Source organism: Mauremys reevesii, linkage group 25 (assembly GCF_016161935.1).
Source record: "Mauremys reevesii isolate NIE-2019 linkage group 25, ASM1616193v1, whole genome shotgun sequence".
NCBI lineage: Eukaryota > Metazoa > Chordata > Testudines > Geoemydidae > Mauremys > Mauremys reevesii.
In genome coordinates, this window is record NC_052647.1 from 7,400,989 (window position 1) to 7,426,368 (window position 25,380).

General features: G+C 49.6%; 1 protein-coding gene and 1 long non-coding RNA gene across 20 annotated transcripts in view; one reads left to right on the plus strand and one right to left on the minus strand.

Moving 5' to 3' along the window:
* Positions 1-7,204: 7,204 nt before the first annotated feature.
* On the plus strand, positions 7,205-9,839 carry LOC120391429. The gene is made up of 3 exons (XR_005591303.1): positions 7,205-7,499; positions 8,327-8,410; positions 9,464-9,839. It is a non-coding gene; the product is annotated as an uncharacterized LOC120391429 (long non-coding RNA).
* A 3,435-nt stretch (positions 9,840-13,274) lies between these two features.
* The window catches only part of LOC120391363 (adhesion G protein-coupled receptor E3-like), a 50,205-nt gene continuing 38,099 nt past the window's right edge, over positions 13,275-25,380 (minus strand). For 13 of the 19 annotated variants that reach the window (XM_039514939.1, XM_039514951.1, XM_039514948.1 and 10 more), the window contains 12 exons: positions 24,255-24,359; positions 23,035-23,212; positions 22,384-22,503; positions 21,492-21,694; positions 18,030-18,269; positions 17,750-17,944; positions 16,976-17,211; positions 16,163-16,229; positions 15,306-15,397; positions 14,892-15,060; positions 14,668-14,775; positions 13,275-14,139 (listed from right to left, as the gene is read on the minus strand). In XM_039514939.1, the coding sequence (XP_039370873.1) occupies positions 14,134-14,139; positions 14,668-14,775; positions 14,892-15,060; positions 15,306-15,397; positions 16,163-16,229; positions 16,976-17,211; positions 17,750-17,944; positions 18,030-18,269; positions 21,492-21,694; positions 22,384-22,503; positions 23,035-23,212; positions 24,255-24,359 (1,719 nt within the window). In that variant the 3' untranslated portion in view covers positions 13,275-14,133. Of the gene's footprint in view, positions 14,140-14,667; positions 14,776-14,891; positions 15,061-15,305; positions 15,398-16,162; positions 16,230-16,975; positions 17,212-17,317; positions 17,390-17,749; positions 17,945-18,029; positions 18,270-21,491; positions 21,695-22,383; positions 22,504-23,034; positions 23,213-24,254; positions 24,360-25,380 lie in introns of those variants that run through there. The other 6 variants (XM_039514955.1, XM_039514956.1, XM_039514941.1 and 3 more) reach the window with 4 other exon arrangements.

The window sequence follows — 25,380 nt, forward strand, 5'->3', positions numbered from 1 at the left end:
AAACGTGATTGTGCTTGTATGGTCACCTTCCATCCATCCTTCTCTCCATCTGGCAGAATTACACGGGGAGTCACCACAGTAGACAGTATAATCTTGCTCTCTACAAGAAGGGATAAAGTAGCTTCCCCTTTTCCTTGCATCTGACTCCGAACCACACAAGTTCCCCATTCTTTAACATTAGCAATCTCCTCTTCAATTTTTCTAATGTCCCATTCAGTGGGTACATTCGTGAGCAGGAAGTGGCATTCAGGGTCAGCCCCCTCCAGCTCACACCAAGTCACAAGCCTCTTCTGGTAATCCATACTGGGAACTTACGTAATTTCCCAGGAAGACAGCAGGGGTGTATATAAGGTCTGAGTTTAAAAGACGGGATCCCAGCGGTGCCTCCAATGTAGCGCCCCTCTCCACCTGATTACCTCCTTTACTGGCAATCTACTTACAGGTTCTGATGGACAGGTCTGGGTTCTTTTGGATCCCGCCACCCACTCAGTAGGGTGAATCTTTATGGTTATGAAATTAGTTGGTGGTGCCTCCACCCCCCTCGCTCCTTCCTGGCAGAGTCACCAGGGCAGCTTGGGCGGAAAATTCTAACTACAGAGGAATCCCCACTTATTTGCCAGATAGTTGGAGACTTCCAAGAAATAACACAACACATAAAAATATATTCAACACAACAATTATATTAAACAGGCAACAATACAACATAACAGGGGAAACACTATTTTTAGGGTCACCGGTGCCCACACTTAAAATACCCGTGTCTGGATGTAACAAATGCAAAACTAGTGTCCTGTTGGTACGCGTACCTTGCTGGGGCCCTTGATGACCGATACAATTCTCTGCAGAGGTGTAGCAGTGCGGCTGACTGGGTTCAGTACAGCCCAAAAGACCCACAAGTGGGAGGAGGTGGTGAATCCCTCCACAGGTGTAATAAGCGGTAAATTATAAAATCCTCAAACCCTCACTCCCTGGCTTGAGGACACAGTTCAGGGAGTAGAGGGTCCCCAAAACAAATTCCCTGACTAACTAACTAAAGACAAGGCACTCACGAACTCCACAAATGATCTTCAGGGTTGAGGATGACGCTGGACGATTTCAGGGGCTGCTGTCCACTGGCAGGGATCCTCCTCAGGCAGGAATCAGCCTTGGACTAGCAGTGCTGACCATGTGGGGACTGGTCTCACCAGGGGAGCTGGAGGCGAACCCAGCCTGGCTGGGGAAATTTCTCAGCAAACATAACAATTGGGAATCATCCGTGAGGAAGGAAAACCCAGCTGGGGAATCTGGTGTCAGGTCCCTAGAGGCCAGTTCTCAGGGGGAACCCTGCTTGCAGGCCTGGGACTCACCAGCTCCCCTCAAAGCCTGTTTGGCCTTTGCCCTGGCTGGCTCCAGCCTCCCCTCAAAATGGCTTCTCCCTCTCCTCAACTCCCTGGGAGGGGCATCTCCACTCCCCTATTGGTTGCTGGGCAGACTCTGAGGTTGCCTTGGCTCCTCCTCCCTGAGCTGCCAGCAGACAGAGCTCCAGGAATCTCCTTGGGGGTTACACAGTGATGGATCACTGGATAATGAGATCAACGCACGAATATCCAAAGCAAGCCAGGCACTTGGCTGTCTGTGTGTCAAAGTTTTAAACCACCACAACATCTGGATGTCAACAAAACTGCTTGTGTACAGAGCTGTTGTTCTCTCATCTCTTTTGTATGGGTGCGAAACATGGACACTATATAGGCGTCACATCAAGCAGCTTGAAGCATTCCACATGCTCTGCCTCCACAACATCATGAAGATCCGCTGGCAAGACAAAGTGCCCAATCTCAAGGTCCTTGAGAGAGCACAGATGACAAGCATCGAAATGATGATCATGAAGTCGCAGCTACGTTGGACTGGTCATGTCAGCCGCATGGATGCCAACAGAATCCCCCACCAGCTTCTGTATGGTGAGCTCTCCCGGGGCATCCGGCATATCGGTCATCCACAGAAATGTTATAAGGACACCATCAAAGCCAATCTGCAGTACAGCAGTATCAAACCTAGGGACCTTGAGCCAGCGACAGAACACAGTGGCATGCAACAGTTAGAAAGACCTGCATCGCCTTTGAAGAAGACCACTGCCGGCGTCTACAAGAGGCACGCGAATGACATCACAGAGCATCAGCAGCGCACAATCCACTGACCGCGAACTTCCCATGCACCATCTGCAGCAAAATGTGCACCTCTAGACTTGGCTTGTATAGTCATCAGAGGCACACCATGAGATCAACAATAGATGAGCTGCGCAGATTTGTCATCATCGGATCGGGGACTACCAAGAAACACTAAACACATTGTCATAAATCCAGTACCCATCTAGAACCCTGCTAACACATAGGTAAGTGGGACTGGTTGTCAGCAATGAATTTGTCAGTGCTTGGCTGAGGCCTAAAGCCCTGCAGAGCTGACATCTGGTTTGCCAGCATCACAGTTACACATAGAGAACAAAATCCTAACACACTTTCTAGAGCCGAAGCTTCACTACCAAGCCATTCTCCTGTCTCCTACAAGATAGCTTAGCCCAAGGGCTTTTCCTGGCACTTGCAACCAGTCAGGCGGAGATCTTTTCTCAGAAGATCAAGCCTGCTGGTGGCTTGTCCAGACAGATTGAAGGAATCACTGGGGGTTCATCTGTGTTATATCCTTGGGGGCAGCCAGTTTAGGAAGAAATCACTTGAGGCCAGAGAGCAGACAGCTAACAAAACCACCATTTTATTTACAGACCATAATACTCTAACTCAGTTGCCATAGCAACAGAAACCATGACAACCAAATACACAACATATTCCTCCCCCCCTAATAAGAACATCCCCTAAATAAAAACAAACAAACACACACTAGACTAGAGAAGGAGGGTAGACTGCCTCCATTCCCGGCTAAACCCTGGGGATTATTTTGCCCCATAACCGTGGGTTCGCCCTAGCTAGAGATCCAGCCGATGAGGAGGCCTTCTGTCTCTAGGTGGATTACGGCGAACTTCTGGTGTTATTGCACCCGAAAGCACTAGGGGCTCAGGGTCCGCAGCACGAATGGGTGAGGAGGTGGTATCAGCTCGTGCTGGGCAAAGGGGTATCTCAGCCGCCGGCAGTAATGGAGGAGAACAGTCAGGAACAGGTGACTCGTGATTCGGTGCCTCACCAGAAGAGGTGAAGTCAGACCCCTCAACTGCAGATGGGTCCTGAGGACTGGCATGACCTGGCAACAGCTGATCTACATGTCGCCTCCAGGTAACATTCTCTGCAGTCCGGACTGTGTAGGAAACAGGTCCTGTTTGAGTGATGACTGTGGCCGGAACCCATTTAGCTCTGGAAGTATAATTCCGAGCCAAAACTGGCTGTCCCGGGCTAAAGGTTCGGTCTTTTGCTCTGGGTGCCCGTCTGATGACTTGATATTGCTGCTGATGTTGCACAGTTTGTCGGGGTTCAGAAGGTTTCAGCAGATCAAAGCAAGTGCGCAGCTGTCGTCCCAACATTAGAAAGGCTGGGGATGCCTGGGTCGTAGCATGAGGGGTGTTTCTGTAGGAAAGTAAGAAGATATCAAGACGCTTTTGAATGGAGTGTTGTCCCCTTGCTGATTTCAAAGCGTTTTTCATTGTCTGCACAAATCTTTCAGCTAATCCGTTGGTGGACGGATGATATGGTGCTGACGTGATGTGGTGTATCCCATTTGCCTTCATAAAATTTTGAAACTCCTGAGAAACGAACTGCAGTCCGTTGTCGCTCACAAGTTGTTCTGGCAGACCAAAACGACTAAAGAGTCCTCGTAGTTTTTGGATAGTACTCTCTGCAGAAGTGGACTGCATTATAGAGACTTCTGGCCATTTAGAATGGGCATCTATTGCCACCAAGAACATGCTTCCTTCAAGGGGGCCAGCAAAGTCAACGTGAATACGTTGCCACGGGTTTTCAGGCCAGTCCCATGGGTGTAGGGGTGCCCACTGGGGTGCATTCCTCACACCCTGACATGACATACAAGCTTTTGCCTTCTCTTCAATAGCGCTGTCCAATCCAGGCCACCAAAAATAGCTTCGTGCAATTTCCTTCATGCGCACTATTCCACAGTGACCGGAATGTAGCTGTTCTAACATCTGTGATCTCAGTGGTGGTGGAATAATGACACGTCTCCCCCACAACAAACAACCAGATTGGACCGATAACTCCATCCGTTTGGACATGTAGGGAACAAGGTCGGATGAGACCGGAGAGGTTTGTCGAGATTTTCCATGCATCACCAGGTCCATAACTTGGGACAATACTGGGTCAACGCGAGTTGCTTTCTTTATCTGAGTAGCAGTGATGGGTGTATTCTCTACCTGTTCAAAGTAGAAGATTTCCTTTGGGCGCTATCTTGATGTTTGACCGGCAAAGGCAACCTCGAGAGGCCATCTGCATTGCCGTGCAGAGTGGATTTCCGATATTTAATTTCATATGTGTGTGCTGAAAGTAACAATGCCCAACGTTGCATACGACTAGCAGCTAATGGGGGAATGCCTGTGTAGGGTCCAAAATTGACGTCAGAGGTCGATGGTCTGTAAGAAGAGTAAACTTTCGCCCAAAGAGGTACTGATGAAACTTCCGAATTCCAAAACAATTCCTAATGCCTCCCGTTCGATTTGGGCGTAGTTAGTTTCTGCTTTGCTTAGAGTGCGTGAAGCAAAAGCAATAGGTCTCTCTTCTCCCGAAGGCATAATGTGTGACACGACTGCTCCCACTCCATAAGGGGAGGCATCGCAGGCCAATTGCAGGGGTAAGGATGGATCAAAGTGCGTTAGAACTTCAGAATTTAACAATGCATCCTTAGCTTTGTTAAATGCAACATCACAGGCTTCAGTCCACTTCCAGGCCTTGTTCTGCCCAAGGAGCTCGTGAAGTGGTTTTAGCAGTGTGGCTAACTGTGAGATGAACTTTCCATAATAGTTCAGTAGTCCTAGAAACGAGCGCAGCTGGCTTACATTTCGTGGTGGGGGAGCCTCCACAATAGCTTTAACTTTTGCAGGGGCCTTATGAAGACCTGCAGAATCGATGATGTGTCCCAAATATTCAACAGAGGGCTTGAAGAATTCACACTTGTCTTTGCAAACTCGTAGGCCATACTCTTCCAATCTTTGTAGGGTAGCCTCTAAATTCTTTAAGTGATCCTCTTCATTTCTTCCAGTGACCAGGATGTCATCCAGATAGCACTGAACTCCTGACAAGCCACACAAGATCTGGTCCATAGCTCTCTGGAACAGGGCGGGAGCCGATGTTATTCCGAAGGGTAGGCGACAGTATCGATAAAGCCCCTTATGAGTCACAATAGTCAACAGCTCTTGGGACTTTTCATCGACGTGCATCTGTAAATATGCTTGACTCAGATCAATCTTACTGAACTTTTGTCCCCCAGCCAGGCCTGCGAAGAGGTCATCGATGCGGGGAAGCGGGTATTGCTCTGCACACAACACTGGGTTGACAGTGACTTTAAAATCACCGCAAATCCGGAGAGAGCCATCTTTCTTCACTATTGGAACGATAGGAGTGGCCCATGAGCTATGGGTAACTGGTATTAGGACTCCATTGGTGACCAGGCGCTCCAGGTCTGCTTCAACCTTTGGCCTGATGGCATATGGCACAGTTCGGGCTTTCAGATATTTTGGTGGACTGCCAGGTTTAATGTTCAATGTCACAGTGATTCCCTTCATACTTCCCAAATCATCTCCAAAACCAGCAGCATGTTTCCTTAGTATAGGGGTTAGACTGGTTTCTTCTTTAGTCATCCGGTGCACTTCTGCCCAGTTCAGTTGAATCTTCCCAAGCCAAGACCTACCCATTAAGGCTGGGTAGTTACCTCTCACCACAAACAGTGGCAATCTAGCGGCCTGTCCATTGAGCTCCACCTTAACATCAATAGTGCCGACCATGGGCACAGCTTCTCCCGTATACGTCTTCAGAACAGTTTTTGTTGCCTTAAGCGGAAGATGCTGTAGCTTTTCTTTATACACAGTCTCAGAGACCAGCGAGACAGCTGCACCGGTGTCCAGTTCCATGCGTATAGGTTTGCCCTCCAATAAGGGGGTTACCCAGTATTCATGTGAGCCCGCTGCCAAAGACAAAACATGCAGTGGCACTTCCTCTTGTGATGAGGTGTCTCCTTGATCATCCTGGGTCTGCTCTAGAGTATGCAAGGTTCCTCTTTTTGTCGGCCAGACCACAGGCCTCTTTTTCTTTTGTTTACAGGCACACTCAATGTGTCCCTTTTTGCCACAGTGTCGACACACCAGGTCCTTACACCAGCATTCTGATGCCTGGTGTCCTGGCTTACCACAGCGGTAACATTCTTGATTCTGCACAGTTTTGTGGGTCGGTTCTTGTGACACTTTTTGCACCCTAGGGGGTGCACCGATGTATTGTGCCTCCCTTGTAGCCAGTTCCATGGAGACAGCAATATCAACAGCCTTCTGTAAGGTAAGCTGAGCCTCTGTCAGTAGACGCTTCCGTATAGCTTCACTGTACAGACCACACACTAACCTGTCACGCAGGGCATCATGTAACATTTCTTTAAATTCACAGTGTTCTGCTAGCTTTTTTAGAATGGCTACAAATTGTACAACTGTTTCATCTTCCTTTTGGTCTCTTTTGTGGAACCTATATCTTTCAGCAATTACCAGTGGTTTTGGGGAAAAATGGGACCCCAGGATTTCCACAATGTCACTGTAAGGTTTAGTTGCTGGCTTAACAGGGTGTAGTAAGCTGTGTAGCAGGGAGTAGGTTTTAGCTCCTACAACACTTAAGAATATTGGCACCTTCTTTGCTTCTGTAATGTCATTTGCAATAAAAAAAAGCTCAAAACGCTCAGTATACACATGCCACTGCTCTGTATTCTCATCAAAAGGCTCCAGAGGCCTGGTCAGAGTAGCCATGATTTTAGTTTCACTTTCACAGTCAGTGCAAAGAAGCAGCTTTTTTGTTTGTTTGTTCTTTACCTTGACTTCTACTTCCTTCTGTTACTGGAGCAGCACCGGATTCTCACCCTCGCCACTTGTTATATCCTTGGGGGCAGCCAGTTTAGGAAGAAATCACTTGAGGCCAGAGAGCAGACAGCTAACAAAACCACCATTTTATTTACAGACCATAATACTCTAACTCAGTTGCCATAGCAACAGAAACCATGACAACCAAATACACAACAATCTGCACCCCAGATATAGCTCCAAACATTCATTCTCTGACTACTAAACAGGATAACCCCTTTTGTCTTGGTGTTTCCTGCAATCTCAGAAGCTGGGACTAGGGGACTGAAGGGCCAAAATCCATGAATGTATATGTAAGATCTTAACCAGAGTTTCTGTTAAGAACTTTTCATATAGTCCACAGCTTGGTCTGGGGCATGAGGGCCAGCTAACAAGGAACAATATATGGCTAGAAGAAAGCTGGGGTAGACAGACAACCTTGTGTGTTTCAACTAGACAAGCGGAGTCACCATAACTCCAGATGGTGAGCCATAATTGGGTGCTCTTATCATAAGTTACAGAAACACAAAGTGCTGAGAGGGGCCTCCAGGTTAGCTTTCTGGTGCAGGAAGAAGATAGTGGTACAATACTCCTCAGATGCCAGACAGAGTTTAGGGAGAGACCTAAGATGACTGACCTGAGTTATCACACCCTCCCCTCACAGATGTATGCCAATCCCAATTCACAGAAATGCAAGGGTAAAACTATAAACAATTGTTACTGTTGAATACTAATTGCTGTTGCTTCACTTTAAATCTTCAGGAATGTACCTGTTGGTCAACCGGGAGAGCTGCTACCTCATTTCCCCTGGACCCCAAAATTAGGATTTAACTTATACTTATAATAGGAATAGTTTGAGGGAAAGTGCCTCTGTTTTAGCAATATGTTAACCTGAGCCATGGGCGGAGCCGTTATATAATCATTTCAACTATTGGCTTATTGTGCTTATCTTGTCTTGCTGCTAGAACCTATCCAGGGGCTTGGGACCTTCCACCCGCTCACTTCTCTCCGCCCAATGAGCACCCTGTATAATCTATTGCAACTTAATTGTTTTGCAGGGTCTCAGAGCCTAATAAGCAAATTGACACCAGCGCTGTGTGTAATAAACCCTGCTGCTTGACTCTAAACGGTGTCCATTGCTGTTCCTTCAGCGACAGGGGATGGATCACTTGATGGTTACCTGTTCTGTTCATTCCCTCTGGAGCACCTGGCATTGGCCACTCTCGGAAGACAGGAAACTGGGCTAGATGGACCTTTGGTCTAACCCAGAATGGTTGGTTTTATGTTTGTTTGTTCTTATGTTCTCTGCAGGTTAATGATTAGCATTGTGCTCAGACTGTAAATGGGCGCCGGTGGTGAACCATCCAGTCCTTCATTCAGACGTGACAAACCCAAGTGAGATAAGTATCTCTTCCCCCATCCCGTAGCCGGTGTAAGTGCATTGCTGTTTGGTGACCTGCCTTAACTCACAGACCTAGAGGCGATAAGTGCCAGGATCTGTACATACCTGTTCCCCTATTTTCCACACAGACGTCTCACAACGATTACGGTGACCAGTGTGACACTGGTTTTCCTTAGCACCCTCACGTGACATGCTTTGATGGACTAGTATGTCCAAGGGGATCCATGTAACCCCAATGTCCCCAGTGCTTCCTACCAGTTGGCATCAGCAGGGACTTGGGTCACAGTTAGATTTCTGGATTACGTGGCAACCTGCCGGGAAGAATTTTAGTTTCCTTCCCCCATCTCGCTGTGCGCAGAACACCCTTTGCAGGGGCGAGGGGCCCTCAGCCTCATTCTGGGCCCAAAGCAGGACTGCTTGGGGAGTGGGGGGGCTTGTGCTGGGTCCTATCTGATGTGAGAGATCAGGGAGGGGCTAATGTTGGCAGTTTTGGGCTTGTCTGGGGGGGTGCTTGACTCCCACTCCACCATTTTCCCCCAACCCCCCACCCCAACTCCAACTCTTCCTACCGTAGCTCTGTCCCAGGACCTAGCCCACTCCACCTGTTTCCACCAAGCACGTACCCCTGACCCCTCCCATGCTGTCCCTCCCCACTCTACCCCCTCCTGCCCTGCATGCCACTGAACAGCTGATTGCAGTGGGTGGGAGGTGCTGGGAGGGAGGGAGAGGCGTTGATCCACTGGGCTTCCAGTGCCTGTAGACTCATTCTGTGAGGATGCATTTAATGAAGCAGAGAGTTACCAGCAGGCACTGTTGAGCACTTATTTTGGTTGCACGAAGCAGTCACTTTACAACATTGGTGATAAGGGAAAATGTAAGACTGGGGACTTATGGGAAAATTGACGTTTCCTGTAGAAAGTGAGGATCGGCATTAATCTATGGAAAGCCTGAGCCAGTAATTTCCCTGCAAATGAAATTATAAAATAAAATTTAAACAAACTGATATTCCTCAGCGGCTCCTTAAATAAAACCTACTCCCTCTTCAGGAGTTTGTTACACTCACAGGGAGCAGGAGATCTGCAAGAGATCTGAACAGAGCAATAGACACCACAGCCAAGTGTTACCGTAGAACATTTCAAGTATCATGGCAGAGTGAGGAGCAAGGTGAAACAGTAGCTGCGTACGTGGAAGAACTAAAAACATTAGCTGACTAGCGATTGGTTGGAAATGTCCTATGTGCTGCAGCGGAGATTAGTGACACTACAAACCAATGAGGGAATTCAAAGATGATTGCTGGCAGAAGGGGACGTAACCTGGCCCAAAGCAACAGACTGAGCAACAGCAATGGAAGCAGCAGTGAAAAAAACTTACAAGCTTTGCACTTAAAATGAAGGGACAAATCGAAGTGACTCAGGAGCCTGAGAGGTGTTTCCGCATCAGTTTGTACCTTTAAAATGGGAGCATCTCAAGCCCCAGAGGGCAGGGCCGGATTTACACCTTTTGCACCCCCTAGGCACAGGATTTTCAGCCCCTTCCACCCCCCAACCCAAGCCTACAGCTGATTTTCATGTTGCACACAAATTTTTAGAGAGGTAAGGTGCCCCTAGAATGTCTCGTGCCCCCAGAGGTGTGCCTACAATGCCTATAGACCCCTATGGAATGTCTAAAGAGCATACGAAGCTGGGGCTGTGACTCAGGTTTAAGAACAAGCCCCACTTCTGTCCACAAGGAAGTTAGTTTTACTGAGGTTTGCAGAGCCTGCTATGGGGGGGGGGGGTGTCGGAGCCCAAACGTTTTGTAGTGTGGATGCAGCTCAGCTCCATGTCACCAGACTCGGGTGTGGAGAGTCTGCCAACACTATCTAACAATCCCCAGAGACTGCGCTTCCCAGCCCTTCAATTCCAAAACTTGCCACTTGCTTCCCAGGAACCTTAGGTAACATGGGGATACTGATAATGGCCTCCTTTGTAAAGGACATTGAGACCTTCTGAGGAAATGAGCTACAGAAGAGGTAGGTAGTCCTAGGATGCAGGTCCAACACAGGCTGGTCTGGCCCCTCTGCTCAACAAGGGGTCAGATGCTGCTCTGGAGGTAAAATGGTCTTGGTGTGTCCTCAACCACCAGGCCTTGTAAAATCCTAGGGACATTACCCTTTTGGGTTCCTGACCAGGATGTCGCTTATTCCTTCCCCTGAGACTCCACCCTTAAGACTGAAGACTGGCCACTTCCCAGGGCTTTGGGAGACGAGTCAGAGCTGTGGGACACCAGTGTGGTGCTGAGGTGGGCCAGCTACTGCTCTCGTTTACTCGGGTGCAGGGCAGGAGTAACTCTACTGAATTCAATGGGGTTACACCTGATTTTTCTGTGGAATATTCCAGCTGCTGGGGATGGTTCTGACAGGACTTCCCATGCCCAGGAAAGACAGAGCCTGCTCCCTTCCCCCACCTCGAGGAGCAGCAATTAGCTGTTTGTAATGAACCAGCAGCTTCCTCTCCCATGCGAAGGCTGCAGTGTCTGGAGCTGGGCGGGAGCAGGGAGGTGTTTCAGACACACAAGGTTCCGCTTTCCCTCCACGTTCTTCATTGCTGTGTAGGTGGGGTCGGACTGAGCTCCCTTCTGACATGGAGTGATGAGCTGGGGGAACAGACTCCAGGAGCAGACTGTGTTTGCCTAAGCGCCCTACTGTGCCTAGGAACTCAGCAGAGGGAACTGCTTTGCCAAAGTGACCGTTTTGGTGGGGTGTCGGGTTACAAATCACTTTAGCAGGGAGTGCAGGGGAATGGCAGGTTGTCACCCTGACTGTGTGAGGAAAGGGCAGCAGAACTGTGCTTAGCCTGCCCTGAGTGACGCTCACTCGCTAAGCAGTGGGGTAGGGACGCCAAATCCCCTGAGAGTGAGAGAGAAAGAGGGTCTGGACAGGTGTTTAAAGACAGAGCTGATTAGACACACTGGAGAGTCTTTGTTTTAAGTGATCGCTGGAGCTGAAATCACTGAGAACCAGGTCTAGCCGCTGAGCCTTAGGGCACGTCTACACTTAACACGCTGCATCGGCACAGCTGCACCGAGGCAAGTGTGCTACTGTGGTACTTTAATGGAGATGCTCTAAGCTGACGGGAGAGAGCTTCTCCCATTGGTGTAGTTAATCCACCTCCTTGAGAGGCAGGAGCTGTGTCGATGGGAGAAGCTCTCCTGCCAACGCAGTGGTGTCTATCCAGGGGGTCAGGTTGGTATAATTATATCGCACAGCGGGTGGGAGCATGTTGATTTCTCCTCCCTCCCCCCAGTGACGTAGTTATACCGATATTGGTCTGACCTCAGTTGTATATGTGGTGGCAGCAGCCACAGCTGAGACATTTCTCGATGCCATCTCCCCACCCCCCCACCCCTCTAGTGGGAGTTGAACTCACGTGAACACTCTGAACTCTGGGCCTTCGCCGACGAAGGACAGCAACTGTGAGTGGGGTGCAGTGGAGGGAAAGGGCAAAGGCAGGTTCAAGGAGAATTTGTTGGACTTTCACAGCACAAGGGGAGAAACTGAGGCAAAGGACACTGCCCAATATATTCTGGGGTAGGCGTTTGCTCATGTCTAAGGATATGATTATGCCATGGAGGTCAGGGATATGAGGCCTTTTCCCCTCCAATTAGTCTTCCCCCTAATAATCTCCACCCTAGAACTGACCAAAGGGCAGGGGGCTCCGTAGCCTGATGGGGGAGGAAGGCCACAGGGCATCCCCAGCCAGACAACTGGGCTGGGCCCTACCTGACAAGGCCCCGCTGCCCGCGATTATGCTGATCTTCTTGACTACCTGGAAGGGAGTGGCATGGGGCATTGCGGCATGGATGGGGAAGGCTGTCTCCACCACCAAGCGTCTCCTGCTCCCCCATGGTGGGTGGCAGAGGACCCTCTTCGGTTGCCCAGCCATGGCAGGCTTAGGGGGGACCCCCCCGGAGCTCTCAGCCACTGCGGTGGGTGAGGGGACCGCGCAGCAGCCCATCCCCTGTTGGGAGTGGGGGAACCTAGACCTCCCACTTGCCGCACGTGGTGAGGAACAAGAGCTCCCTGCAATCGCAGGTGGTTGGACCCCTCACAACTGCTCAGCTGCCATGGGTGCAGAGGACCTCCAAGCTCCCACTCACCACAGCGGCAGTGGGGGACCCCAGAGCTCCAGCATCAGTGGGTGCTGAGCTGAACCCGCCTCCCCATTTTTTCAGGATATTTTTAGTGGAAGTCAGGACAGGTCACAGGCTTCCATGAAGTTTTTTTTATTGCCCCTGACCAGTCCATGATTTTTGCTAAAAATATCTTAGCCTTAGTCATGGTCACAAGCTTTCGAATTGTGGTTGTGGGGTTTCCCAGATTACTGCCAGGTTCCTTTCCCCTTTGTTATACACAGACTCAGTACTTGTGGAAGGGAATGTATTGCCTCTTAGAAGCACCTGGGGTGGTCTGAAGTTTTCCCACATTACTGGGTGGGAGTGCAATGGGCTCAGTCACAGAGATCCCCTTCGGCCTGTCACCTGATGTGCTGAAATTACCTCTGAGCCACGTTTCACTGCCAGCTTGGGTCTCCAGAACCCTGCCTTGTTGAGCCAGACATGCTAGCCTGCTGCAACACAGTCCCAGGGTCTTCGCCACGCCCCCAAAGCTGCAGACCTTAACTAAAAACAGCTCAGCAGGTTACCTGTCTCCAGCACCCAAACACCCAACTCCCAATGGGATCCAAACCTCAAATACATCCGTTTTACTCTGTACAAAGCTTATACAGGGTAAATTTGTAAATTGTTCACCCTCTCTGTCACTGATAGAGAGAGATGCTCAGCTGTTTGCTCCCCCAGGTATTAATCACTTACTCTGGGTTTATTAATAAACAAAGGTGATTTTATTAAGTATAAAGAGTAAGATTTAAGGGGTTTCAAGTAATAACGGACAGAACAAAGTAAGTCACAAAGCAAAATAAAACAAAACACGCAAGTCTAAGCCAAATATATTAAGAAACTGATTACCGGTAATATCTCACCCTCAAAGATGTTCCAATAGGCTTCTTTCACAGATAAGACTCCTTCCTAGTCTGGGCACAAGCCTTCCACCAGGTACAGTCTTTGTTAAACCCAGCAGACATCTCAGGTGGTAAGCAGGGGTTTTCTCATGACTGGCAGCCCTTTGTCCTGCTCCACCCCCTTTTATAGCTTTGGCAGAAGGCAGGAATCTTTTGTCTCTCTTGGTCCCTACCCCTCCTTCTAAATGGAAAAACACCAGATTTACGATGGATTTCATTATCAGGTGACATGGTCACATGTCACTGTAAGAGCCCTAGTCTCCATTCCCCATGGGCTGGCCCACACAGACACAGGAAGGCTTTCAAATAGCTAAGGCCATTTACAACTGATTGTTTCTGGAGCACCCTTAATGGCCTCCACTTAATATGTTTATATCAGTGATACAAGTTTATATATTATTCTTCTAACTCCAGATATAGAAATAATATATGCAAAGAAATACGATGAACACACTCAGTAGACTACAAGCTTTCTAAAAACACAACATAAGGAGTATTTAGCGTAAAGCACATTCCAGTTATGTCCTATTCATAAGCATATTTCCATAAAGCACATGGAGCGCAACATCACAGGGGCTCCAGCTGGTTCTGTTTTGTATTGGAACCCACTAGGTATTGAACCCGGCCCTGGTTGCTGCCAACTCCGCCTGGCAGAAGGGTTACTCCTGGCAAGAAAAACAAAAAAATGACAATAGGTTTCAAGGCCACTGAGAATGTAATGTGCCAACTGATGGGTTGTCTCTGGGAGGTGACACACAAAGCCCCTGGATCCTGACCCATAGGGATAATGGTGCCAAGGGAAATTCTTCACGGTGCTCACTGCCCATTGGGGATGATTCGTCTGCACTGACAAGGTTTCAGGCCCAGGGGACAATCTGATCTATTCAGAACATTACACTGCAAGAGCCAATGCCTGCCTAGTCCACAGTGAGTGACCCCTGGAGCTCCCAGGAGAGCCGAGGGAAGGGAACACGGAGGTGCCAGGACAGGACATTCTGTTCTGGTGCCTAAGACATCTAGGATACTCCTCGATAGTGACCGACTCTCACTGACACTTTCAGTGAGGTTCCCAGCTGGCTCATAACCAATCCTGCGTCATTCAGGTGGAAAAGCACCTTTGCAGCACTAATGAGACCCAGCTTGAGATTACTGTGTCACAGGCTGGTACTGGAACAGAGCAGAGGACCTCTTACCATCTTGGTGCTGGTAGTGAGGACAGCAGACATGGATAAATCGGACATCTGAGATTTTGTGCTGGATGTTCGGAAACCCCTGATCCATCTCCTGTACTCCTCTGTCACCTGAAGAGTGAGGGACATGATCACTGCACTATGTAACTAATGCTGAGAAGATCAGACATGGCCACCGTGAGGCTGGTGAAGGTGCTGGGTGGGCGCTGATGGGCTGTGGGAATTACCTGGCGATTGAGGAGACAGTGCACCAGGAAGATGAAGGCTCCCTGCAGGCTGTTGACGATGGTGAATAAATACGCCATGACTGTGGCTGCTGGGCCGACTTGGAGGAGACCAAGGATCCATGAGCAGCCCAGAATGAAGAGCTGGGCAATGGCTTTAAAGGTCAGTAACCTGGATAAAGGCAGATGGAGTGATCCCATTAAAATAACGCTATGGAGAGCAATTGGGTCAGAAGGATCTGGGCAATGTTGGGTGGAGATACCATCCCCTTCTTCCCTGTGTGGGACAGTATTACTATCAATGCAAATACACTAGATATGTTGTTCCCCTTCTGCAATCCCTCACTCCCTTCTGGTGCCAAGGACCTTCCAAACCAAGGCATCTGACCCTCCGGGATTGTTTTGTTGCCTTCTCACCTGTGGTCTCTGAGGGTGGACACATCTGCATTGAGGGAGGAGAGTCTGTTTCTGAGGATCCACAGGGTCAGCACAAAGAACGTTATATTTATCTGTGGGAATAGTGGGAAATATTTTTTGTAAAACATCCCATCTGGGGCCGGTGACTCCAGCTGAGGCAGAGAACAATCCCAGGGGACTGATCCGAACACTGCAGAACTGCTCATTTCTGGTGGGAATCATCCCCTCACCTGTAATAACCCCTGGCAGCTCTCGGTCCCTCCCCATGCGTGGAGCTGACAGCACAGCCAGGGCTGAGATAGATCAATGGGATCACAGAGGCCAGATGTTGCTCAAAGTTAAATATGGAGCTTCTCCAGTGGAGTCAGGAGTTATTTTGAGTTTACACTGGTGTAACTGAGAGCAGGATCTGGCTCAGAGATTCCAGATCCTGCCTCTAGAATACTTCCTGCCACTTCCAGGCAGTAACAAATCCCCCCACCCCCCAACTTCTCCATGGGGTAGGGAGGAATATGTAGGGACATTTGTTTCCTCCCCTACAAAAACCACTGCAGAGTGGAGCCCTCTCCCTTCCTCGTTCCTTGGGTCATTAACTCAACTAGACTAAACTCTTCTGTCTTCATTTGGCAAAACTCCTACTGACGTCCCTGGGAGCTGTGCCCGAGTAACGGCTGCAGGCCTGGGGATACAGCACAGGGATTAATCCCATGACTGATCACAGCAGATGAGCTAGGTGGGACCTAACTGGGTCTTTCCTTGTGTTTTATGGACCACGTTCCCCTCCCTGCTTCACTGAAATCAATGGGGTCGCAGAGGTGAGAGGAGAATGGGGCCCTGTGGTTCTGTGAGGTACCCACCAGGATTATGGCACAGACTGGACCCATGAAGCTCCAGCGAAAGTCTCTGTCCAGGCTGAGCCAGCAGCTACAGGGAGGGGGGAAGAAGAATGTGACTTTAATGGGATTACTGCCCTTTTTCATCCCCGGGGGCAGAGAGGGGGTGTCACAGGGCAGTTGGGTCTCAAAAGCGAGATGGATCTCAGCCTGCCTGTGACATGGCCGACTCTCTTGCGGGCAGCAGGCAAACAGCCCTTCCCATGTACCTCAGCATCTCCTGCTTTCAGCCACCACTTCCTCTTCCACCTCCTCACATGACCCTTTCTGGTGGGTGGGCGCAGTATTGATGGAGGGCCAGACATGCAGCGGAGGGACATTGGCCTAGCTGCACTGAAGGAAGTGGAGCTGCCCTGATTTACACCAGCTGAGGATCTTGCCTGGGGTGTCTAGAACATGCCACGCCCTGTTTTAGTGGAGTCGCTCACTTTGGAGAGGGGATCCTCAGGGATTTGCACACAGGAAGAAGGTGCATTTTTTTCCTACCCACCAGCCCCACAAACCCAGCCTGGGACCTGGGAGTCAAGCTGGGATCTTTCTGGCTTGTTCTTCCGCATCGTCAGTGGGGTGAGGAGTGTAGATGTCTGACAGGGGGCAACTCAACTGCAGCGCTCGGGGCAGATTCGTGTCCCTGGGGATGGGAAGGGTCCCAGGGGGACATTCAGCTCCCAGGCAGGGCGAGCCGGGAAATCTAGGTTCAAGTCAGACCTGGGGTGAGCTGGACAAGCACATGGAAGCCCCATCCCAGCTCCCCTTCGGGATGGGCGCTGCACGTACTGTTCAGAAGTTCCGTAGCTGCCAGGATTCACCGCTGCAGAAATAGCCACCACCAGGGCTGGGAATCCGTAGCCGAACGGGAACATGAATCTCTTCTTGAACCGGCTGGCGCTGGTGTAATTCACGACCTTCAGGTTCCTGACGGTGAGGAAGAGGTGCAGCCCCTCCAGGAACATCCAGCTGAAGCAGGCCAGGAAGAGGTAGTGCAGGAGGCCAGCAATGACAGCACACACCACCTGGGGGAGACAGAGCGCCCAGGGACACTGCGGTGGGGAAGGGAAATGCTGAGTATGGGGGAGACCTGCCGGGGGGTCACACCAGGATTCTTGCTAGCACAGCTCTCCAGGTATAGCGCTCCGTGACCCAGAGACGGCAGGTTCCTCAGGCTATGGAGGGTCCTGTGGGTGCACATTGCTGATGCAGGAAGGGAGCAGAGATTAGTGGTTAGAGGAGGGGAGCAGGGCTCAGGGGATCCAGGTTCTGTCCCAGCCCTGCCACAGAGTCCCTGGGTGACCATGGGCAAGTCACTTAGGAGAGGAATCAAGGCACAGGGAGACTGTGACATAGGGATTGAACTGGCTGAACTCCAGGGGCTGGGGACACTCAGAGCACTGTGCCCAGTGTGAAGGGGCCTAATGGCATGGAAACATCCCCCCGGGAATCCCCTCAGTGTGCTGCACAGCCCAGAATCCAGGAATCACAAAGGGGTTCAAAGCCCCACACCCCAGTCCTGCTGCGCATGGAGGCACAGAGCAGGGGAGAATCAGGCCGTACCTGACTGCCGGGGTGGGTCACCACGGTGAGGAAGAGCAGGTCGGCCAGGAAGAGGCAGAGGCAGAGCTGCAGGCGAAGGGAGGTGCTGACATTGCGGATGGAGCGGCACAGGAGGAAGGTGAGGATGGCCAGGAAGAGGCACGGCAGAGAGAGGGTCAGTCCCACGTAGGTGATGATGGTCAGTGGGGAACTCTCCTGTAACACAGCAAAGGGAAAATCACCAGTGACCCCAACCCAGCCCCCTTGGTTTTGACTCAGCATTTTCCCCAGCAAATCCTACAGAGTCTCCAGGAAGAGCTTTGCCCATGGCTGAGTCCTGCCCTGCGATGCAAGTGTCATGGTGAGATACCGTCACTGCGGTGGGAGCCATTAGGATGGCGAAGCTGGAGAGATGGTCACAGCTGCAAGTGGTGTGAGTGCTGTTCGTGTGCACGGCGGTGCAGCCGTCCTCAGACCAGCTGCCATTCTCAGCCACCACTTTCCAGTAGACGCAGAGAGCCTCTTCCTCCTCTTTTTTGGCCTGGAAACACAATAGAATCATCCTCTTTCTCACAGGACCACAGAACGTCGTTTCTGTTATCACATGTCTATAGCAAACTCGAGGCCACCTACAGCTCCACGGCTCTCCCCAGGCAGCCCCCAGTGCCCACTGGAGCCATCCCGGTGACAGCGGAGAGAGAACACAGATCCTGCTGCTCTAAAAGCCCAGGCCCTGCTATTGGATCAAAAGGGAAATAAATCCTTGCTAGTCGTTAGCACTATAAGGAATGTGGCAAATGGCTGAGCAGTTCCAACAGCATCCAGCAGAGGGCAGTGCTGCGTGCACACATACACATATGCACCCTAACCACTTCATTACCATATCTAAGTGTTTCATTACCGTATCCGCAAATTGACTGGATACATATCACCTCAGGAAGGGATGCTGAGATAAAGTTTCTTGACACTTAAATGACTGCTTCTTGGAGCAGCTGGTCCTGGAACCCACAAGACGAGAGACAATTCTTAATTTAGTCCTAAGTGGAACACAGGATCAGGTCCAAGAGGTGAATATAACTGGACCACTTGGTAATAGTGACCATAATATAATAAAATTTAGCATCCCTGTATTGAGGGAAACTCCACAGTGGCCCAACACCATAGCATTTAATTTCAGAAAGGGGAACTACACAAAAATGAAAAGGTTAGTGAAACAGAAATTCAGCGGTACAGTACCAAAAGTAAAATCCCTGCAAGTTGTGTGGAAGTGTTTTAAAGACACCATAATAGACGCTCAACTGAAATGTATGCCCCAATTTAAAAAACATAGTAAGAGAACCAAAAAAGAGCCACCGTGGTTAAACAACAAAGTAAAAGAAGCAGTGATAGGCAAAAAGGCATCCTTTAAATAGTGGAAGATAAATCCTAATGAGGAAAATAGAAAAGAGCATAAACTCTGTCAAATGAAGAGTAAAAATATAATTAGAAAGACCAAAAAAGAATTTGAAGAACAGCAGGCCCAAGACTCCAAAAGTAAGAGCAAAAAATGTTTTAAATACATCAGAAGCAGAAATCCTGTTAAATAGCCAGTGGAGCTACTGGACGATCGAGATGCTAAAGGAGCGCTCAAAGATGATCAGGCCATTGCGGAGAAACTAAATGAATTCTTTGAATCAGTTTTCACTGTTGAGGATGTGAGGGAGATTCCCAAACCTGAGCCATTCTTTTTGGGTGAAAGATCTGCAGAGCTGTGCCAAATTGAGGTGTCATTAGAGGAGGTTTTGGAACAAATCGATAAACTAAACAGTAATAAGTCTCCAGGACCTGATGGTCTTCACCCAAGAGTTCTGAAGGAACTCAAATGTGAAATTGCAGGACTATTAACTGTCATCTGTAACCTATCAATTAAATCAGTTTCTGTACCAAATGACTGGAGGATAGCTAATGTGATGCCAATTTTTAAAAATGGCTCCAGAGGTGACCCTGGCAACTACGGGCCAGTAAGCTTCACTTCAGTGCTGGGAAAATTGGTTGAAACTATCGCAAAGAACAAAATTGTCAGACACGTAGATGAACATAATTTGTTGGGAAATAGTCAACATGGTTTTTGTAAAGGGAAATCATGCTTCACCAACCTACTAGAATTCTTTGAGGGGGTCAACAAGCATACGGACAAAGGAGATCCAGTGGATATGGTGTATGTAGATTTTCAGAAAGCCTTTGATAAGGTCCCTCACCAAAAGCTCTTAAGCAAAATAAGCAGTAATGGGAGAAGAGGGAAGGTCCTCTCATGGATTGGTAACTGTTTAAATGATAGACAACAAAGGGTAGGTATAAACGGTCAGTTTTCAGAATGGAGAGAGGTAAATAGTGGTGTCCCCGAGGGATCTGTACTGGGCCCAGTCCTATTTAACATATTCATAAATGATCTGGAAAAAGGGGTAAACAGTGAGATGGCAAAATATGCAGATGATACAAAACTACTCAAGATAGTTAAGTCCCAGGTAGACTGCGAAGAACTACAAAAGGATCTTACAAAACTGGGTGACTGGGCAACAAAAATGGCAGATGAAATTTAATGTTGATAAATGCAAAGTAATGCACATTGGAAAACATAATCCTAACTATACATATAAAATGATTGGGTCTAAATTAGCTGTTACCACTCAAGAAAGAGATCTTGGAGTCAATGTGGATAGTTCTCTGAAATCATCCACTCAACGTGCAGTGGCAGTCAAAAAAGTGAACAGAATGTTGGGAATCATCAAGAAAGGGATTGATAATAAAGACAGAAAATATCATATTGCTTCTGTATAAATCCATGGTACACCCACATCCTGAACACTGAATGCAGATATGGTCACCCATCTCAAAAAAGATATATTGTAATTGGAAAAGGTTCAGAAAAGGGCAACAAAAATGATTAAGGGTATAGAATGGCTTCCGTATGAGGAGAGATTAATAAGACTGGGACTTTTCAGCTTGGAAAAGAGGCAACTAAGCAGGGATATGATAGAGGTCTATAAAATCATGAGTGGTATAGTAAAAGTAAACAAGGAAATGTTATTTACTCCTTCTCATAATACAAGAACAAGGAGCCACCAAATGAAATTAATAGGTAGAAGGTTTAAAACAAACACAAGCAAGTATTTTTTCATGCAACACACTGTTAACCTCTGGAACTCCTTGCCAGAGGGTGTTGCAAAGGTCAAGACTATATCAGGGTTCAAAAGGAAGGTAGATAGGCCCATCAATGGCTATTAGCCAGGATGGGCAGGAATGGTGTCCCTAGTCTCTTTTTGCCAGAAGCTGGGATTGGGTGACAGGGCATGGATCACTTGATGATAACCTGTCTGTTCATTCCCTTTGGTGCAGCTGCCATTGGCCACTCTCAGAGGACAGGATACTGGGCTTGATTGACCTTTGGTCTGACCCAGTATGGCCATTCTTATGTTTCATGCTGATTCCCTGAACCCCACTATCTACATAAAGCGGCTTTCCAGATATTCCAGCTCAGGGGTGAGCTAGGCGGAGCTGTTACCCTAGAGCACTTTGCATGCCTATATGTCATGGCACGACCCCCGGTAACCTCCACCAGTAACACAGCCCCAAGGCATCAGGAATAAGGAGGCCTCCTCTTCTCAGGACCATCAGGAGCCAGAAAGGCAGCACGGTCCAAATGCCTGGCAGGAGATTGTGCCTTCTATATGCAACTCTGATAGTCCAGATACAGAGCAAAGCGAGGGGATCTCCGTCCACGCACCTGTTTATGTCGCAGGGTGAACTTTGCGGGTCTGGATAGGTTAATGGGTCTCCCGTCTCCGATGGCCCCACTCACCACCCTGGAGTTGAGGTGACTCTTCTCCAGCTTCCCACCAGCCCGTTGATTTCCCTCGCTGAGACGTCTCGCACTGATGATGGAGTCCAGGGTGGAGTAGGAAATAAAAGCAGCAGCCCCCACACCAGCTGGGAGAGGAGATGATCCCTCGTTAGGGAGATTGGGACACTATTGCAAAGAATGACCCTGCAAGGTGCCCAGAGGTCACAGCGAGTCTGTGGCAGATCTGGGAATGGAACCCAGGATCCTGGCCACGACTCTTAAGGCTACCTCCTCCCTCGGAGCCCCCAGGAACGTATCCTGCTGGAAAAGTCCAGCTGCAGGATGCAGAGATGAAGATTCAGTTTTTCTCAGTGAGACCAGGAGAGGAGCTGGCCGGGGATGAGCTTCCCCTGGTGCTGGAGGATTCGGGGCCCTGAATATGGCAGCTGAGGGTCCACGTTACCCTGGTCCCCCACATCTCCATTTGGGGGTCTAGCTAGACTAGGGCGTCTCTGCCCTTTCCATTCTCTGGGCCCACTTCATACCAGAGACCCTCTCATAAGCCGTCTCCCCTCTGTGCCCCCAACTCCTCACTGCTGGGGGCTCAAGCTGTGGGACAGGCAGGAACGAAGGTGTCAGCTCCATGGCCACAGCCTGAGAACCGCTGGCTCAGCCAGCAAGGAGCACTCCAGGGCTAGAGACAGAGGCCAGGGCCCGGCCTGGGGATCCATGGGGAGGGAGGGAGGAAGAGGGGAACCCAGACTGGGATTCGGTGCCCTGGAACCGCTCTGTGCTGTGGTTTGGGCCCTGGGTGTCTCCATCCCCAGGATGGTACCTTGTGTGGCTGTCCCGGTGACTGTATCACAGTGCACGACCATCGTCTCCTCATGAGCGCTCAGCGTGAAGACCTCGCTGTGCTGGCTGCAGTTCCCTGTGACGAGCCGCGTCTGGATAGCTGCGGGGGGTGGGGGTGAGGAATGACAGAGCCCCTCGCTGTGAAACCACTTCCCTGGGAATCTGTCCATTCTGGGCCAGATCCACCCCCCTCCCACTCCACTTGGAGCCGGGGGGCTTCAGGGCTCTTTCGCACCGCGGGAGGGGGAAGTTTGGAGCCCCCCCAAGTAACACTGAACACCCCCCATCTCCCCTCCCCCCATTCTGGCTGTGTCTCCCTGGGGATGCTGCATCCCCAGAAGGGGGAGTAGTGGGGGTGGGGGGAGGTGTCTGGCTCAGTGTGGCAGCCCCTAGAGATGGAATGCCAAATATTACATTTAAACTCTTCTCAGACATTGCTTCTGGGGGCACTGGCGGGGCTGGGTTATATTTCCTGGTGCAGGGGTCGTGCTGTTCTGTGTCTGTACTGAACACAGGCTCACATCACAATGGTATTTAGGCTCTAACTTCCAGTGGATTTGGGGCACAGTGTGTAACCCCGTATCTCACGGCAGCCAGCAGGTGGTGCTGAGAGCCACACGTCCCCCCTCACCCAGAGACTCTGTCATCACGTCCTGTGTTGTCCTCTCCGGAGACCGGAGAGCAATGGCCAGCGTGGACAGTTCCACTGTGTGCAGGACGAACGTTACAGCTGACACAACCTCGTCCTTGCCTCCACCCTCCAAGCGGGAGGTTCTGTTCAGGACCGAGTTGAAAGGGAGAGTCGCGTTCTGGGGACAGGAAAGGAAAATCCCTGGGAGCGAGGAGTCTGGGGGTTCAGGTGCCACGTCCCCTGTGTGTTCCCAGGGGGCATCGGCATCCCAGCCTCTCCCAGTTGAGGGGGCAGAAGTACTCTCAGTGGGGGAGCTCGTTACAAAGGGGGTCCACTGAGACTGACTGAGGGCCCCACTGGCACCTGAAGTCAAATGGGGCTAGAACACTTTGTCTTTCCTTGTTTGCTCCTGCTCCCCCATCCCTCCATTACAGATGCCAGGGAACAACATTGTCACAAGCCCACGGCTTCCTAGGCTGTCTCTATGCTGCATCCGGCAGCTGCTCAGAAATGTCAGGCAGGGCAGGGATAGAGCCCAGATCCTGCTGCCTGAAAAACCCAGGTCACTGACAGATGAGCTGAAGGAGAATCCCCATTAACTGTTAGCAGTATAGCACAGGGGTAGGCAACCTATGGCATGCGTGCTGAAGGCGGCAGATGAGCTGATTTTCAGTGGCACTCACACTGCTCTGCTCCAGGCCACTGGTCCAGGCGGCTCTGCATTTTAATTTAATTTTAAATAAGCTTTTAAACAAATTAAAAACCTTATTTACTTTACATACAGCAATAGTTTAGTTATATATTATAGATTTATAGAACGAGACCTTCTAAAAACATTAAAATGTGTTACTGGGACGTGAAACTTCAAATTAGAGTGAATAAATGAAGAGTTGGCACAGCACTTCTGAAAGGTTGCCGACTCCTTGTATGGCACCTCTGATGAACAACAACAGTTCTGAACACTAGAGGGGGCATGTGGGTGGACAAACACCAACATGCACTCACACCACTAGAGCACATGTGCACACAGACACAAACACCACTAGAGGGTGCACCCCCCCTCCCCACAGCAGTGGAGGGCACAGATCTTTTCTGAGGAGTATCTACATGTCTCCTTCCCCCCCAGTGAGACTCCTAACCTGGCACAGCAGCACACAGGGCTCTGGGGCACACACGGGGCACTAGCCTGCAAGGCACATTCAAGGGGCAGAGCCTCTCACCTCCAGTGATAACGTCGCACTCCCATCTCCAAACATGGACATCAAACTGTCGAAGGTCGAATTAAGGAAAGAGGAAAAATTGCTGCTTTCACCGCTCCGCTTTCCCTGCAGAGAGACCCGGGCAGAGGGTGAGTTCTGCAGGCGCTGAAGGGCGACCAACATTGGTGTTTGCCTTATGAAGGGCCTGATCCTGACACCCCTCATTGAGTGAATAAAGCTTTTATACCAGATGTGTCCAAGACATGTACAATGGCGCTGTTGCCACAGCGAGAGGTTCATGTGGAGAAAGGGAACAGTTTCTAGTAACACCTGGAATATATCAAGGCTTGGGACAAAGCCCCTTTTTGGTCACATGGGTGCTGGATGCATTGACAGAAAGAAGCCAGAGAGTGGCCCCTTGGCACGTGAGTTTTGCAGCTGATGTAGTGCTCGTGGGGGAGAGAAAAGAGGAAGTGAAAGAAGATGCAGATAGACATGGAGGTGCATATTGAAAGAAACAGCATGAAAATCAGCAGAAGAAATCACAGTACATGGTCTGTAGATTCAGTGCTCTCCTGCAGGAAGACAATGGGTGTGTAAGTCTGCGGACAGCCACTAGCAAAGCTACAGAAGTTTTAGAAGGTTCAATATCAATTTGAAACCCCCTAGAAATAATACGTTGATAAGTTTGTTTATGAGGTTATATGAAACAGTGTCAAAAGCCTTACTAAGGTCAATATGACACATGCATCTGACGAAGTGAGTATTCACCCACGAAAGCTTATGTTCCAATATGTCTGTAAGGTGCCACAGGACCCTTTGTCGCTTTTTACAGATCCACAGTAACACCGCTACCCCTGTGATACTTGACAAGGTGATAAATAACAGTTAGCATGGATTTGTCAAGAACAAATCCTGTCAAATCAACAGCTTTCTTTGGTAGGGTAACAAGCCTCGTGGATAGTTGAGAAGTAGTAGACATGGTATATATTGACCTTAGTAAGGCTTTTGACACTGTCTCACGTAACTGCATAAACAAACAAGGGAAATACAACCTATATGGAGCCACTCTAAGGTGGGTGAATAACTAGTTGGAAAACCGTTCCCAGAGAGTAGTTATCAGTGGTTCGCAGTCAAGCTGGAAGGG